Source organism: Drosophila rhopaloa, unplaced genomic scaffold, assembly GCF_018152115.1.
Source record: "Drosophila rhopaloa isolate 14029-0021.01 unplaced genomic scaffold, ASM1815211v1 contig_167, whole genome shotgun sequence".
NCBI classification, from domain to species: Eukaryota; Metazoa; Arthropoda; class Insecta; order Diptera; family Drosophilidae; genus Drosophila; species Drosophila rhopaloa.
In genome coordinates this window covers 1,333,701-1,350,285 of record NW_025335047.1, presented here as the reverse complement: position 1 = coordinate 1,350,285, position 16,585 = coordinate 1,333,701, and the positions used below count along the sequence as shown (strand labels likewise).

Sequence of the window (16,585 nt, the reverse complement as noted above, 5' to 3'; positions counted from 1 at the left end):
ATATTAGTTTTTTTAAGGAATTTTTCTTTATAAGCAAAATTTTATTTCTCAATTTTCGTTAAAAAAATTATTATTGGTACAGTCCTTTTTTTGCATTAAATGAAATTTATTTTTAGTGTGCCGAAAAGTCTAAATACGCAGCCGGCATAGTAATCTTGGAAAATAATAAAGTAAAATGTTAGGTTTTCATTGTAGCTTAAACTAAAAATAATTCAAAACGAAAAAAAAATAAAGGAAAAATATTGTACAGACATTTTTAATGTTCGTTTTATTATTGAATTTTTCTTTTTAAAATTAAGCATTATTTTGTTTTATTGTATTATTTCTCAATTTTCGTTACTCAAATTATCAATGGTGCAGTCTTTGTTGTATATTAAATAACTATATATCAAATTATCATTATTTTTACCTAAAATGTCTGTGTTCCTTGAAGTTCTGTATGTTCTTAGTTTAAGGCGGTTCCCGATTAATCCGATATATTTTAAAATAATAAATATTTTAAGCGGATTTGGTATTTTAAATACCAGATAAGTCTACGTTCGCCATTTTCGATAACATGACAACCCTGTTTTGTGTGTGTATCAGTGAATCTTGACAGCAAATTTTCACACGTTTTCTAGACGGAAGAAAAGATTATTGAATATATTTTCGGTTTTAAAAGCAAATAAGTTGTAAATAAGCAATCGGAAAGTGACCCAGTGATTGTTAATAATTAATAATGCCCGAGGCAGGAAAGAAAATCGCAGAGTTGCGCGTGTGCGACCTAAAATGTGAATTGGAAAAACGCAAATTGGAGACGGTGGGACCAAAAGCGGTGCTCATCGACCGTCTGGAAAAGGTACATACACATACACACACATAACTTTATTAACGCTCCAGTTCCGCTGGAGATAGAGATCATTGTGCAATTACCGTGTCTAAAAACTGGGTGTAACCACTTTCCAGTCCTTCAAGGAGGAGGGCTTAGACCCGGCAACCCACTTGATTGTACCGGGTTTAAAGGGCAAGAAACCGATCGCCATGCCCATGAAGGAGCCCCAGTCCGAGGTGCTCATTAAAGAGGAGCCTCTCGACGTTGACGAGGAGGAGCAGCAGAATGACTTTGAGAACGGCAACGACTTCTCACACCATGCCGACGATGATGGGCATGAGATTGACCAAGTGGGCGACGTGGACGATGAGTGTGTGATTCTTGATGACGACGATGAAGATGACGAGGAGGATGAGTACGATGATGAGCATCAGAATGGCGATGGCGAGGCCGAAGGAGACGCCCAGGATGAGACGGAGAACAATGGCGACGACGAAGCCATTAATGACATCCAAGGGGAGGAGGAAAACACAGGGGACACCGGCAACATGGACAACGACGAGTCCATCAATCTGACCATCGGTGAGGACGAGCAGAAACTGCTGCACGATGAGGTAATTGTAATTTTCTGTTCTTTAAATTAATGAATGTCTAATAAAATTTTTATTATTTTCAGGCCCCTGACGACAAGTCTATTAAATCTGGTGAGTATTGAATATAATTAAGTCTTACCGGTTTCACAACCAAAATGCCCTTGACTTGAAGTCTGCAAATTTATTTAAATTGATTGCCACAGGAATTCATATTAAATCAGTTTTTGTTTTTTAAATCACATTCTTCTTTTTATTTTAATAAAAAATAATTTAATTGAGGGCTTCAGAGCTAGAACGCTTTAAGTCGATAGACTAATATAAAGCATAATGATTCACAGTGAAACCGGCCACCAAATCCGATAAGTCCAACTCAAAGGATGCCGACAAGAAAAATGACGAGGGCGCTCGCTCTAAGAAAAGGGATGACAAATCATCTGACAAAAAGGACTCTAGGTAGAGTATATTAACGCTGCTGTGGTTAAACTCATTTTTATACTCCTTTTTTATTATTTCTCTTTGTATTCTGTCACGCGATCTATTATGGAAAATAGCGATCAAAAGTCGTCTGGAAAATCATCAAATCAAAAGGATGATAAAGGTAATTTAAGTTAAGGTTTTAGCATGGATAAATTCGGTGTGTTCGAAAGGTCTTGCGTTGGGAATGTACGGGCCAAGCATGAACCCAGATAAGGTCGATGAACTTGAAAGTTGAGCAAAACCATTGAGGAACATGTTTCAAATATTGTGCAAGAGAGTGTGAATTTGGTTGGGACTTGGACATGGGACGTGGAACCACCAAGGATGCTACTTTTTTTGCGAAGGAGCGGCGATGGACATATCAAATTCAGCGAAGGCAGTTAATATATCAGTGTTTGTTCCAGTTTACTTCAATGGAAACTTCTTTTATACTAATCCAGCATGTATCCTGATGTTCTCCATGGAGTTTTTTGCCTTTCTCTGCAATAGGCATATAAGCAGATACTACACTGAGTGGACTCTAAAAGAAACTCAATGGGCGTAGATGGACATCTCCGTTTGCCGAGTAAATGGAAGGACCCCTTTCTTTGCTGTCGCTGGGAGTTTGCAGAAACGTATTATTCTTCGCAGGTCACTCCTGAATCGGATTCGTTCACTCTCAACGATCCTGGATATATAGAATGTACAGCTCCTTATCTGGAGGCAGTGAGGGCTCCATCTTGGATGGTGATTAAAGCTGTGGACTTTAAATCTTTACCAGGAAACTCCCTCTTATAATTCCTCTCTTTATCCTGGACCCCCTCCACCAAGAAGCAGGCCTAAAGCAGCGACAGATCTTCACCAGCAACCCAATCAAATTCATACTCTCTTAGCTCCGGTGACGTTTGTCGGTATTCTTGCGATAGCGCTCTAAACTCCAACATCTGCAGCAGCTACAAAATGTGTGCGTTCACAATATGCTTCCCTTAAAAAAAAGTATCATAAACCAAAACAGTTAACCAGTTAAAGCCACTCAAAGCTCTGACCATATCTCTCTTCCAATATTATTATTTACATGGAACTTGCAGAGAAATCGACAGCAGCAGCTGGTGCCGCATCCTCCACTGCATCGAGTGCCGGTGGCAGCAAGTCGGGATCCGGTTCTACTACGGGCAATGGTAGCGGTTCCAACTCGAACAACAAGCAGGCGACGCTGTCGCGTAATCTCTGGGTCTCCGGGCTGTCCACGTTGACCCGTGCCAGCGACCTCAAGGCGAACTTCTCCAAGTTTGGCAAGGTGATCGGCGCCAAGGTGGTCACCAACACACGTACCCCAGGCACCCGCTGCTACGGCTACGTGACCATGTCCTCCTCGGCGGACGCTTCGCGGTGTATCGAGCATCTGCACCGCACCGAGTTGCATGGACGCATCATTTCAGTGGAGCGCACCAAGAACGAGATTGGCGGCAGCGTGAACAAGGAGGCCAAGGGCAAGACCCCAGGTGACGTTGGAAACAAGAAGAAAGAAGACGACGGCGGCAAGAAATCCGGAAGCAGCAAGGGCTCCAACGCCAACGGAGGCGACGACAAGAAGGGCAGCGATGGCAGCGGCGGGGACAACAAGTCGATTGGCGGCGATTCCAAGCGTGATGGCAAGGAGGGCAACAGGGAGCGCAACCAGCGACGCATCGACGACAGGGGCAAGTCGTCAGCCAGCCAGGATAGGCCGCGACACGATCGCGAGCGATCGGGCACTGCTGGCAACAAGGGCAGTCAGGATCATCGTCAGGGGCGCAATCCGCGCGACGTCGACCGCGAAATCCAGCAGCGCCAGAGGGAGCGTGAGCGGCGCCAGCGGGAGATGCTGTCCTACCAGAAGATACGCGAGGAGCGCGAGCGCCAGCGCCTCAGGGAGCGGGAGCGCGAGCTGCGCGAGGAGGAGCGCCGCCGGCGGGAGTTCCGTGAGCGCCAGCGCATTGAGGAGGAGCGCCTGCAAGAGGAACGGCGCAAGCTTGCCGTCGAGCGGGAACGGCTTGAACGCGAGAAGGCCGAGCTATTGCGGATGGAGCGCGAGCGCCAGAAGCTGGAGCGAGAGAAAATCGAGCTGGAGCGCCTCGAGCTGAAGCGACAACAGATGAAGTATGCTAAAAAAAAAAAAACAATCAAAACAGAGCGTAATGCGTTGCACTCGTGCCAACGCTGAGGCGACTACACAGATATACAGACGAATATATTTATTTTGTACTCTCTCGGAGAGCATTTGTCCTTGTGATTAGTGTGTTAAGTTGCAGTCTCCACGTTGTTTCTTCAACTAAAATTGCTTTTAAGCGGAACGTTGATAGGCAAATGCATCCTAGTCTAAACTCTGAATCTGAGACCCTTACCCCTCGCCCCAATCTGCCCATATTTGCTTTACTAACTGATTTCCCTTTGTCTCTTCCATCTTTCTTCCTCTCACTCTTGTCGATTTACTCGAACAGGATCATGGAGTCTCGCGACGATCCTGGCAAGCGCGGGGTGAGCAAGCGCGCCGACGACCGCTACGGAGACGTCTCCGATCGTAAGCGCACTGCTATTTTTGATGCCCCTCCTCCACCCAGATTCGACACAAATTTAGTCAGCTCCCGCAGGTAAGCCAAGGATTCATTCTACCCAGGTTTTTTTTTAATAATTAGTTATTCTCCTCCCGCTTTCTATTTCCTACTATCTAGTTTATTAGTACTTAAATTTAAACATGCATTTTTTTACTATGTTTTTAACACACAGCACTTATGACAAGAAGCACGATGACTACGGATCCTCTTCGACCACCAAGCGTGTGCTGGATGACTACTCCAGCTCCAACAAGCGCCTGGACTACGCCAACAAGCGCAATGATTATACCGCCTCGTCCGGATCCAAGCGTGGTGCCGTTGACGAATATGCCGCCGTACCCAGCAAGCGCTCGAATGACTACAGCGGCTCCTCGTCCAGCAAACGCGACGACTACAAGCGCGAAGTGGAAGTGCGTCACTTGCCACTTTCGGGTACTGCCGGCGGCGGTTCGAGCAGCTCGTATCTGCACAAGAACAACACAAGCGGTGGAGCCGGTTCCTATGTGCACAAGAACAACACCAGCGGCAGCGGTGGACGTTACAACGATTCGGATCGCAGCAACACCTCGAACTATAGACGCGATGACTCCCACAGCCTGTAAATGATTAAAAGCCGACATTAAACGAGCTTTAAACTGTTCTAACGGTAATTCATTCTGATAATTATAGGGGCAACAAGCGCTATGACAATTCCAGCGGCGGCGGCGGAGGCTACGGCAGCAGCTCGAACAGCGTTAACATCTGGGCCCCGTCATCCGGCGGCGGAAGCTCCCACCTGGGCAGCAGTGGCGGCGGTGGCAACCAGATAAAGTCCTACAGCAACAACGGCATATCCTCGAATATGCATAGCACCAACTCGTGGCAGAAGTCTACCACTGTCGACGACAACAGCTGGCGCCCGGTGCCTGGGCGCTTTGATCGCAGCTACAACGATCGTTCCACTGGCTATCAAGGCCAAAGTGGAGCCGGCGGAGCTGGCGGCATGTACGGAGCCAGCCGCCCCGCCCAGGATCGCTATAGCGGACCGGTGTCGCGCTATTAGGAGCGTGCATTTCACAAGAGGCAATTGGAACTAGGTATCAGAGCACGCAACATACCTATTTAAGACCCCACCCGAATGACTTCTCCCACAGCGCCTAGATGCGCTGCTTTTACTTTAGTTCGCCTTAGTTGTATGTTTAGCTTCTAAAACTACATTTGGAAACCAATAAATGTATTACCAAAATATGTGGCATATATGCGCATTATCATATTGAATTTGCTAGATTAATTAAACCTAAAGCTGCGGGTAGTCGCCCTCGTAGGAGGATATGAGTGGCGTGGTCGTATCCACCAGCACCAAAACGCTGTGAGCCAAAGGATAGACATCGTGAACCTGGACGTAATACCCTCGGTCGCACTGCTCCTTGGATGAATAGAGACTGCAGGATATGTAAGTAGTTACATTTATTAAAAACTATTAATAAAGTTTTTATTTAAGAAAAGGTAACTTACGCCAGTATATCCACCGGTTCCAGAATCAACTCGGACTTGTACACCGAAGCCAGAAAGTTTGTGAAGGCCGCTGTGTTGTTCCCCAGCGCCATTTCCGTGTTGGGTGTGCAAACCTCCAGCCCCAAGCCACTGCTGCTCGATCCAATCCCGGGCAGACCATTGCGAGTGCCCCAAACCGTGATGATATTGTCTTCCGAGGCCACAATGGTGCACTGATCACTGCAGTTTGCCTTCTGCAGAAGATCATTTTAATGGAAAATCTATACTTATGATGAGTTTCACCAACCACAATGTATCGGGCCTTGACGGAATCCACCAGGGTGGGATGATCCACCGAGTTGCAGTGCCTGATTCCGCGCTGACCCTCCGCATTTCGACCCATGGTGTAGACATAGCCGCCCTCCACCAAAAACACCGAATGGGTGGACGAAAAGCAGGCCTGAACCACCTTGTGTGGGAGCTGGACTTTTTTCTACAGAGAATAAATGTAAGGTAAGGATACAAATTTAGGATTTTACTACCTACAAAAGCTGTGATCTTCCCTGAACGCTGGAAGCCCAGTTTATTATAGTCATTGCTTCCACATACATGCAGTTCTCCATTGGTAAAAAGCACTGCGGATGTATCAGGGCCACAATAAATCTTGGACGGTTTGGTTTTCACATGTGAGAGCAGAATTTTTTGGGGAAATTTCCTGAGTGAATAAAGAGGAGAAATGTTTAAAAAATCGATTATTGTTGAGTTATAAATATTAATAAAAATAAAATAACTGTTATCGAGCAGCCACAGTTAAAAATTAAAAAAAATAAGTTACCTATAGAAATTTCTGTCTCAACTAGTTATTACCTTTTGAGAGGTTTTAAAATATTGCTTCATATAAAAATAAATCATTCCGGTATTTTAATCTTAAAAATGTAATTTTATGTTGATCATACACTCACTGCTGTTGCTGGCAGTTGCCCAGGCCAAGAGCTCCGCAGGCACTGGTGCCCCACACGTAGACCGCTCCCTCCCGGCTCAAGGCGAGCACATGGTGGAGTCCGGCGGCCACCTGCTCCACCCGGACATCCGCCAGTCGGGCGACCAGCTTGGGGCTGTGGTAGTTGCGCTGCTCGTCCTGCCCCAAAGCCAGGTGGGCGTTGCTTCCGCAGCTGAGCAGGCTGCCCGACTGGGTCACGAGAATGGTGAAGCCCTCGCCGGCACAGGCGCCCACCACATGGTAGTTGCGCATGCTCTCCATGCGACTGGGGTAGTGCTTCCAGGCCTCCAGGGCGGTCAGGCCCAACTGGCCGTGGGTGCCCTCGCCCCAGGCGTACGCCGATCCGTCCTCGTTGACCACCACGAAGTGGGAGTCCGACATGGCCACGCCCACGATGACGGCCTTGGGCGGAAGCTGGATGGGCGCCATGTTGAAGCAGGTGCCGAAGGCCTTCAGCTGGTATAGCACGGATCTACAGGTGGGCATCTGGATTAGATCGTCGGACTGGACTAACCCATTACCGTTTCTCGAGGATCTCGTGCGGAGCCGCCGTCTCCGCGCTCATCAGCTGCTTGGTCTCCGTCTGGGCGGTGGGCAGTTCCAGCTCCATGGACACATTGCTGTGGGCGGCGGCGGGGACAGCAGCCGTGAGCTGGTTGCCACTGATGTCACCCACGTCATCCTCATAGGAGTAACTGCGAGAGGTAATGATTTTAAGTTATATTATTTAAGTTGTACATTAAAAACATTTGATTTAAGTTGGATAAACTCCAGAACTCAAATTTAGATTAAACAAATTCTTAAGCTTAAAATATGTAGAGCTATGATGTTCACATTACAAAATGGAAAGTAGTAATCTCCAAATGTTCCTAAAAATCTCAGCCATACCCTTTATTTTTTCCAAAACTGCGAAATATCAGCGGTATCCAATAGACCAAAACCTCGGAGGCAGTGGGTCGCCGCGCGGCCTCCACTTGGAGCAGGTTAGACATCAGGCTGCGTAATCCGGAGGTGTAGCCCGATGGCACGGGCGTGTAGTTCCCTGCCATGATCTTGGTGACCAGCTCGGAAAGGTTGGAGGCGGCGAAGGTCTTTTTCAGGCAGCACATCTCGCCCAGAATGCAACCAAGAGCCCAAATGTCACTCTTGTTATCGTACTCCTTGCCCTCGCACTGGAAATCAATGCGAAAAGTCAGATAAAGTGGGTTTTAATCGAGAGAATCCTTTACCATCTCGGGACTGAAATAGTAGGGTGTGCCCAAAACAGTCTGGGCATGAATCTTGGTGTTCATTATTTTGGATATGCCAAAGTCCCCGATCTTCACGATACCTCTTCTGTTAAGAAAAACATTCGCTGTCTTCAGATCCCTGAAAGAAAATCAAAGATGTATTATAGTATCCCTCTACAATATAGTTTTTAGTACTCCCCACCGATGTAGGATGTTTTCCGCGTGCATATAGTTTATGGCGCTGGAGATCTGCTCAAACACAGCTATTATATAGCGTTCCGGAAAATGCGACTTTCCCTGTCGCTCGGCGATGATGTGGGCCAACGTTCCTCCGTCCGCGTACTCCATCTCGATGAGCAGAGTGTTGTCCTTGATAAAGCTTCCCAGGTAGCTGACAATGTTCGGATGATGTAGTTTAGAGAAGACATCCACCTCGTTCATGGCCAAGTCCCGACCAGGAGGCGTCAGTTCACTTAGGTTAATCTGCTTGAAGACGATCTGATGGCCGTCGGACTTCCGTCGATACAGAATGGCGATGCCAAAGGATCCTTGGCCCACCACTCGTACCTTCTCGTAGTTGGCCAATTCCGGCCCCGCCACCCCTGCCATCGCCGCCTCCCGGGGAACACTGAGCTGGAGGAGATTATCCTGCCGCGAGGAGGGCACCTGGGCCTTGCTGCTGGACATGGCCTCCGCCAAGGAAGTGCTGGCGGCTCCGGTCGTGCCGTCCGTAATGGTAAAAACCGTGGGCAGGACCCTGGTCCTGGAGGAATGTTTCCGCGATGGGACCTGACCCAAAGGCAACTGCAGCGAACTGGTGGTCAGAGTGGTGGCGTCGGTTATCCTACCGTTGAAAATGGGCAGTGAGCTGGCCTTGGCGCGGAACTTCTTCATCTCCTTCGAGCGGACACAACCTTCGTCTCGGACGTTCAGAATCGAACCGTGTCCTGTCTATTGTATAATTGTCCTTTGGCATGCTCGAATCGAAGTTGTGGTCAAAGCGGTTGCTAGGTAAAGTGGTGGGTGATATGGCGAGTGGGCTACGTTATCAGTGGGTTCGCTAATTGGACAACCCCGGACAGGGGATGTCATCATAAGCAATTGGAATGGAAATAAGAACAATATTTGCAGGGCCACGGTTCCGAATAATCGATGTTAATTTCAGGGATTAAAGTAGAGGGAGAAATCATTTCTAACTATTCAATAAAACTATTAGATGGGCATTGACAGAATGCCCAAAAACAGTTTTAGGTTTTAATTATTTATTTTTGAAAAGTTTTTACATTTATTTTTATTCAGCGATGTTATACAATGAGTTTATAAGTGAATTTGATGCTCTAAGCTTTGTTCTTCTGGAAAAAGTATTTTGGCAATCCAGACTGATTCGACGAATTATTTATTTAAATGTTTGAAATTCATAACAAAAACACCAGTGGATAGGTTAAGTTCTTCATTTTGGCTGTCCAGCGCGTATGACCCATGACTTGGGTGTCGAAGGATCGGTAGAATAGGTAGGATGCCAGGAATCCTGAGCGAAACCCAAGATCTGTCCGTGGAACAGCAGGAATACGATCCCAAAGAAGAAAAATTTCCAAGCGTTCATTGTGAGCGACAGCAACTTACTAAATAATTTTTAGCTTAGTATATTTAAAGGCAACCTTTAGACTGAGCTACAAAAAGAAAAAACTGATCTTATCAAAATTAAAAAGCCAAACAAGTATATGTACAATATGTACATTCGTTCGTCTACCTTTTCTTTCGAAAATAATCAATGGTTTTTTCTTATATGGTTTTTATATTTTATATAATTTAATCTTAAGAGACATGAGGATTTAAAAAACGTCAGCTCCTATATAAATATAGAAAGAATATATTAAATATATTTGGCTATTCATTCGGGGCTCCCAAAAAATTTCACATTATATATATTAAAATGTGGAGCACAAATAAATTATTTTTATCAATGCATAAGGAATTGGAAAGGAAATAAGAACAATATTTGCAGTGCCACGATTCCGAATAATCAATGTTAATTACAGGGATTAAAGTAAGAAATTATTTTAAATAGCGATCTGGGCAATAATAAATGGTTCAATAAAACTTTCAGTTGAATTGAATTGACAGAATGTCAAAAAACAGTTTTTGGTTTTAATTATTTATTTTTGAAAAGTTTTTAAATTCATTTTTATTCAGCGATGTCATTCAATGAGAATATAAAAGATTTTGCTGCTTTGAGCGTTGTTCTTCTGGAAATGAAAAAGTGTATTTTGGCAATCAAAAATGGTTCGATGAATTTTTTATTTAGTTAAAGGTTTAATAACACCAGTATAGATAGGTTAAGTTTTCAATAATATCTCTCTTATGCGTGTGGCCCATGACTTGGGTGTCGGAGTATAGGTAGAAAAATATAGAAAAATTTCCAAGCGTTCATTGCGAGCGACAGTAACTTACTAAATGATTTTTAGCTTAGTATATTTACAAGCAACCTTTAGACTGAGCTACAAAAAGAAAAACTGATCTTATCATTCGAAAATAATCTTATATGGTTTTTACATTTTATATAATGTAGAAAACTATTTTTTTCATTTGTATTTAATCTTAGGGACATGAGGATTTAAAAAACGTCAGCTCCTATATAAATATAGGAAGAATATATTAAATATATTTGGGTATTCATTCGGGGATCGTGCTGCCCAACAATCAAAAGGTTTTCGATCCCGCAGGTTAGGAATCTCAAAAAAAATGACACAAAAAGCAATATAAACTGGTTCGATGAGTTTTTATTTATTCAAGTGTTTGAAATACATAGCTATAACACCAGTGGATAGATTAAGTTCTTGGTTTTGGCTGTCCAGCGGGTGTGGCCCATGACTTGGGTAGACGGGGAATATAGTTAATATGCACGGATACCGATGCGACACCCAAAATCAGGCCCTGGGCCAGCAGGAATACGATCCCGAAATTTCCAAGCGTTCATTGTGAGCGACAGCAACTTACTAAATGATTTTTAGCTTAGTATATTTAAAATCAAAATTTAGACTGAGCTACAAAAAGAAAAAGTGATCTTATCAAAACTGAAATAAGCCAAACAAGTATATGTACAATATGTATATTCGTTCGTATACCTTTTCCTTCGAAAACAATCAATGGTTTCAATGGCAGGTTGGGTCTCTCCAAAAAGATGCCACATTATATACATATTTTCAAATGTGGAGCACAAATAAATTATTGTTATCAATGTATTTATAAGTCCATGGTACATTGTGTAGAAACGAAAAAAATAGAATAATCATACGTCCCCCAATAAATAAGACCATGATTTGTTTTCTTACGAGTATAAATGTATTTAGCATTAGATTATAATTATTGGAATCGAGACAATATGCATGTATAATCGACCGTTATGTATTTGCAGGAATATGCTAAAATATTTATGCTATCTTCTCTTGGACTAAGTGTACTTAAAATGCACAATCTGAACGCTTTACATATAATGCAATGCAGGCAGCCCCTCAAGTGGTTGCATTTAAAACGAGGCCTATTCACGAACTTGGCTACACTGCTACAATGCTACAACGCTCAATAGCTTTGGACAGCTTGTTCAGGTTTTTGCGGTTTGCGGTTGCGATCGCATCGTAATCCATCGACGATTATTTAGCAGGTGCAGCGGTTCTCGCCGGAAAGACTGCCCAAACTGAAGGTTCCGAGGCCATTGGAGCCAGGTGATTTCTTGTCTTTGCTCTCGTCGTTGTCAAAGTTGTCCCCCTGGCGGATTATCAATAAATAGTAGTTGTAAACAAATATTATTTATGAAACTTTCATAAACAAATCCCAAACTACTTACCCGCCGCTCTCTTTGCTCTCGAATTTTGCGGGCCAGTGATAGAAATGCATCCTCGATATTTATGTTCGACTTGCACGACACCTCGAAAAAGGGCATATCGAAGTTTTCGGCGATCTGACAAAAGTTTAGGGTTATTATACATAAGTGGTGCTAACTTATTGACCGGTGACTTACCTTTTCGCCCCTTTCCTTGTCCACCATGCGCTGGGTGGCGGAGCACTCGCATTTGTTGCCCGCCAGCACCTTGACCACGTCCGGAGAAGCGTTTTCCTGGATGTTGCGCAACCAGTAGGACAGGTTGTTGTAGCTCTCCAGGTTGGTCACGTCGTACATGAGCAGGATGCCCATGGCTCCTCGGTAGTACGCCGTAGTCAGTGTCCGGAATCGCTCCTGTCCTGCCGTGTCCCAGATTTGCAGCTTTATGGGCACGCCATCGAGGTTAATCAGCTTCTGCTTGAAGTCTATGCCTGGGGGAAGATAAAATGGGATGATAGTAGGATGTTCTACATATACTTAGGCATACATTACATCAGCAGATACATCTTTGGCATGGACATAACTTAAAACACTCCTTTTTTTTGCATTTACTATCAGTAACTATGGTATTAACTTATAATACTGAATATTTTATTTATCATTTTATAAGCGAAAGCAACCTTTATTTTAATCATTTCGGAATCAGAGCAATCTCTGTAAAATATTCTAGTAATTTTAGGTATCCATGGAATATGTTTGAACTAGTTGACTAATTAACTAACTAAGGGATGCTTTCAGAATCGGAAAAAATTTGTAATCGAACTTCTGGATGAGTTAAATGTATTGCAAGAAAATGAGTTATATTTAACTCTTATCAGATAGTGTCGACTTTAATTCAAACCAAATCTTAAAATGTTATTAATTCGGCTGCTGCTGTGCGCTGATTGAGACCACTTACCTATGGTGGAGATGTATGTGTCGTAGTACTTCTCGTCGCAATATCTGTGAACGATGCAGGTCTTGCCCACGTTGGAGTCGCCCAGTACCAGTACCTTATAGGTGGCCACAAAGTCCAGTGCCATGTTGACGTAGCTGGCGGATGACTTCGATGGGAGTGGGAATAGTAATATTAACTGCGGAGGTTTTCAGTTACAGATGGGCTGCCGTTGTTGTTATTGGTGGTTGGGTGGTGCAAGTAGTGGTGGTGGTGGTTCGGTTTGGCTCCGAGGGGTTGCAGCGGACTACAGCTTGTTTATGTATCCGCTGGCCTGGCTTGTTTGTTGCTGCTCGCAGCTGTTCCAACTCGAGTTGCAGCGGCGTCACACGGATTTGTTGTAAATTTTCACAGTTCACACAGCAAAACAGTTTGGAATTCACGCTAATTGACAAGTGACTTCTGGCATAAGTCGTTCGATTTAACCTTTATTTGATTCGTATTTTAAAGTAATATATGAGTGGTGTTAGGTGTGCATAGTGCGTCACTTCGGAGGTGGATTCGAATTACGCCGTTCGCGTGAATCAGCCTCGAAGCACTGACTGCGAAACAAGCCAGCCCGTGGATGCGGAGTGGAGTCAACTAATCAATAGACCTGCGCACGCGCAGCAGCAGCAGCATTCTACCGTCGAACAATCGAAATCGGAATTCAAATCGGGGGCGTTCGCGGGCGCTGTCTGGCTTATTAATAATATTAGACATAGGTGTACACAATAGATATGGAGTTACATGTTCAAAAATAGAGTCGTTCCTTGCTTAACTTAGTGCGGTTGGGTAGGAAGAGGAAGTCGAGTCCCGCGCCGCTTACATCACAAAGACCTTTTCGACCTTGGGGTTGGAGAACTTGGTGTTGGTCACCGGACAGGTCACGGTGCCGTCTTCTTTGGTGATGTCCGGCAGAGCCATCTGGCCAAAGATCTGTCCGTTGGGCAGCATCATCGGCTGATTGTGCTCGTTCAGCGGCAGGCCCGTCACCCGGCAAATGAGACGGCTCTGCACGCAGTGCGAGTATGGCAACTTGAGAGCGATGCGGTTGAGATCCTCCTGGCAGACGGGGCAGTTGAGGTTGCGGCAGGTCTGGGCATAGCAGTGGGGCGTCTTCAGGGCCGATAGACCAGCCTGCACGGCCGCCGAAAACACGGACGTGCTGGATAGCTGGAATAGGCGGTAGTTCTCGTGGCGGAAGTCCAGCACCAGCTTCTGCCAGCGCTGGGGATCCATGTACTTGCGGTAGTGGTCTGCCTGGGAATCGGCGGGATAGGCCAGCAGAGCCATGACATGGCAAATCTCGTTCAGCTGAGTCTTCTCGTAGGCGGGGAAGTACCGACGTGAGTGCTTCACTGCTTCGAAGCGCTGATTCTGGCGCACCAGCTCTATGAACTCTTGCACCCGCAAGCTGAACTCTATGGTCGAGTTAATTTTGCGCAGCTTGGATTTGTTGTCGATGCACCACAGCACGCATTTGGTGGTGCTGTGGCTGGCCAGGTCGTCTTCGACTTCGCGCGACGTTTGAAAAATGTCTAGATTGGTCAGGTGGCGCACATCGGACTTGGCGGCCAACTCTTCGGCCGTTTCATAATAGCCCATGCGAAGTAGATGCTCGATGACCAAGCGGTCCAGTCGGATGCGCTTCCACTGGTCCACGGATCCTTGCCACAGGTCGCCAGTCACGCTGTTCGGCGGAGTGATGCCCTTCAGGTGCTCCAGCTTGCGCTTGCAGATCTGTGTGACGCTCAGCTCGTCGTTGATGCTCTCCTCGGCCTTACGCTTCAGCACCTGCAGCTTCTGGGCCACGTTGTCCACCAGCTTGGTCACCTCCGCCAGGATTGGGCCCTCCTCCGCCTCCAGGGCCTTCTCCACCTGCCGCGATACGTTGGTCACCTGGTCCACCTCGCGGTCGATGATCTTCTGCGCCGAGCGGAAGCGCTTGTTCAGCATCTCGTATGGCACTTTCAAAGTGGCGTGCTCCAACGCCTTGATCTCCGACATTTTCGATTTTGTTTGGATGCGATGCAAATTGGTTTTATCCTCTCGTTTGAGACGCAATTGCGTTTTCTTTTCTTTTTGCCTTGCTTTGTTTTGCTTTTGTGGGCCAGGGCTGCCAGACCGCCTGCAGTCAGCTTATCGAGCGGACAGAGCTGTACTGTTAGCCTTGTTTTCCGCTAACTAATCTTTAGCTCTGTGTTAAAAACAAAATTATAATATTAAACACAAAGTGGTTTTACCTAATGTATATAATTAGCATCAAAAATCAATTTGAAATGTGTTTCTTATAATCTAATTATAAGATTTAAGCCATATTTTGGTATAATTTGTCCCGCTAAAATGTCTCCGGTCGACTGGCAACGCCCACAAAAATGGACAGTATGCCATTACTGTTCTGTTAACGTATAACAGCTGATTGAGAATGTAAACAAAAACAATGTTATTACACTCTGAAAGTAAAACATCAACAACAATATAGAACTTAATTCCTTAACTAGTATATAAATTCAAGGAGACGCAAAATAAAAACAGATTTACCCGACCGCTTATAGATCCAAAGAAAACTGTACTAATTTTTTTTGGTAAAATTCATACATAATAACTCTAATCATTTAAAACAATCTAGATGGGCACAGCAACTAGAAGGACGAAGGATAACGCCAAACAAAAACCTAGGCTATGTAAAGAAGTCTTCAAAACAAAAACCGCTAAAGGCTCCAAGGACAATTCCAAACGCTACCGGGAGAAAATCAAAAAGGATCCGATCAAGTTCGAGGAGTATCGTGCCAGGGAAGCCGAAAGGAGTAGGATATACCGAAGGAAACTAAAAGAAGTCGTAAAAAAAAACAAGAAGGTCCTTAAAACTAAGAGGGAAATCGATCGGATCAGACAACAAAGATATCGAGATAAAAAGAAGGAAGAACTCGAAGAGCGAAAATCAAAAGAAGAAGTATTGAGGAAACTCGAGCGTGCAATGCCTTCAAAAATGACCCAAAAGATTGAAGTTATCAAATTATTATATAATAAATACGTTGATCCCAAAGTCACCGAGTCCTAAAGCACCTATACGTTTAATCAAAAAATCTTTTGAAAAATACAAAAAAAGGTTTTTTATAAGAAACTAAAATATTTTTAAGTTTCCTAAACGTCATACTTCCACATCCGACAGATATTTGTAGGTTTTGTATCACAGCTTGATAGATCCAACATAAGATATAAATAAAAGTACATTCAAAAGTAAGAAATTATTCATATACTTTATGAAAATGCAGATAAACTAAAATAAAACTTTTAATTTTAAAAACAACTGCTGTTTGTCAAGAAAGCTTTAAAGAATGTACTTATGGTTTTCTAATTCCTTTTTCGACAAACAAATCGGCTCACTCTAATTTCTTGTAATTAGCACTACTCTTGGTTGGAGTTAGAGAGTTGAACTAATGTATTCCGCTTTGTAATTAATACGTCTGCTCGAAGGAAAAGTAATCACGGACGCCATGCAAAATTGCATGGAATTAACCTCCTTTTATGGTACATTGACTTTCGCCCACGCTCAAATAGCTCTTATAATTAGTTATAGATTAGGTAGTCCCAGGTTCGGCGAACAAGTGTAGGTGCGAAAATTGAAAATCC

The 16,585-nt window shown here is 44.5% G+C and overlaps 5 protein-coding genes across 8 annotated transcripts; 2 read left to right on the top strand and 3 right to left on the bottom strand.

The window, feature by feature from the left end:
- The first annotated feature begins 571 nt into the window (after positions 1 to 571).
- Positions 572 to 5,681, top strand: LOC108046596 (SAFB-like transcription modulator). Of its 2 annotated transcripts, XM_017126406.2 has the most exons (9): positions 572 to 838; positions 946 to 1,425; positions 1,488 to 1,515; positions 1,743 to 1,857; positions 1,956 to 2,002; positions 2,949 to 3,999; positions 4,341 to 4,490; positions 4,627 to 5,052; positions 5,124 to 5,681. In XM_017126406.2, the coding sequence occupies exons 1-9, from the start codon at positions 719 to 721 to the stop codon at positions 5,494 to 5,496; spliced, it is 2,790 nt and encodes a 929-aa protein (XP_016981895.1). In that variant the 5' UTR covers positions 572 to 718; the 3' UTR covers positions 5,497 to 5,681. The 2 variants fall into 2 exon arrangements, with proteins under 2 accessions (XP_016981895.1, XP_016981897.1); XM_017126408.1 differs by lacking the exons at positions 2,949 to 3,999; positions 4,627 to 5,052; positions 5,124 to 5,681 and having other exon boundaries at positions 4,341 to 4,484.
- Positions 5,647 to 9,050, bottom strand: LOC108046600 (serine/threonine-protein kinase Nek8). The gene is made up of 9 exons (XM_017126414.2): positions 8,359 to 9,050; positions 8,157 to 8,295; positions 7,816 to 8,099; positions 7,449 to 7,622; positions 6,890 to 7,399; positions 6,474 to 6,642; positions 6,235 to 6,420; positions 5,949 to 6,181; positions 5,647 to 5,875 (listed from the first exon to the last, which is right to left on the bottom strand). Exons 1-9 carry the CDS (start codon positions 9,048 to 9,050, stop codon positions 5,731 to 5,733), a joined length of 2,532 nt encoding a protein of 843 aa, XP_016981903.2. The 3' UTR covers positions 5,647 to 5,730.
- On the top strand, positions 7,511 to 16,017 carry LOC108046599 (glutamic acid-rich protein). 3 transcript variants are annotated; one of them, XM_017126412.2, is made up of 2 exons: positions 7,511 to 7,631; positions 15,582 to 16,017. In XM_017126412.2, the coding sequence occupies exon 2, from the start codon at positions 15,582 to 15,584 to the stop codon at positions 16,011 to 16,013; it is 432 nt and encodes a 143-aa protein (XP_016981901.2). In that variant the 5' UTR covers positions 7,511 to 7,631; the 3' UTR covers positions 16,014 to 16,017. The 3 variants fall into 3 exon arrangements, with proteins under 3 accessions (XP_016981901.2, XP_016981902.2, XP_016981900.2); XM_017126413.2 differs by lacking the exon at positions 7,511 to 7,631 and adding an exon at positions 15,351 to 15,411; XM_017126411.2 differs by lacking the exon at positions 7,511 to 7,631 and adding an exon at positions 15,370 to 15,521.
- Positions 11,476 to 13,247, bottom strand: LOC108046598 (ras-related protein Rab-13). The gene is made up of 4 exons (XM_017126410.2): positions 12,935 to 13,247; positions 12,175 to 12,467; positions 12,001 to 12,114; positions 11,476 to 11,921 (listed from the first exon to the last, which is right to left on the bottom strand). Exons 1-4 carry the CDS (start codon positions 13,056 to 13,058, stop codon positions 11,811 to 11,813), a joined length of 642 nt encoding a protein of 213 aa, XP_016981899.1. The 5' UTR covers positions 13,059 to 13,247; the 3' UTR covers positions 11,476 to 11,810.
- On the bottom strand, positions 13,359 to 15,075 carry LOC108046597 (E3 ubiquitin-protein transferase MAEA). Its single transcript, XM_017126409.2, has one exon. The coding sequence runs from the start codon at positions 14,957 to 14,959 to the stop codon at positions 13,775 to 13,777; it is 1,185 nt and encodes a 394-aa protein (XP_016981898.1). The 5' UTR covers positions 14,960 to 15,075; the 3' UTR covers positions 13,359 to 13,774.
- Positions 16,018 to 16,585: the final 568 nt, after the last annotated feature.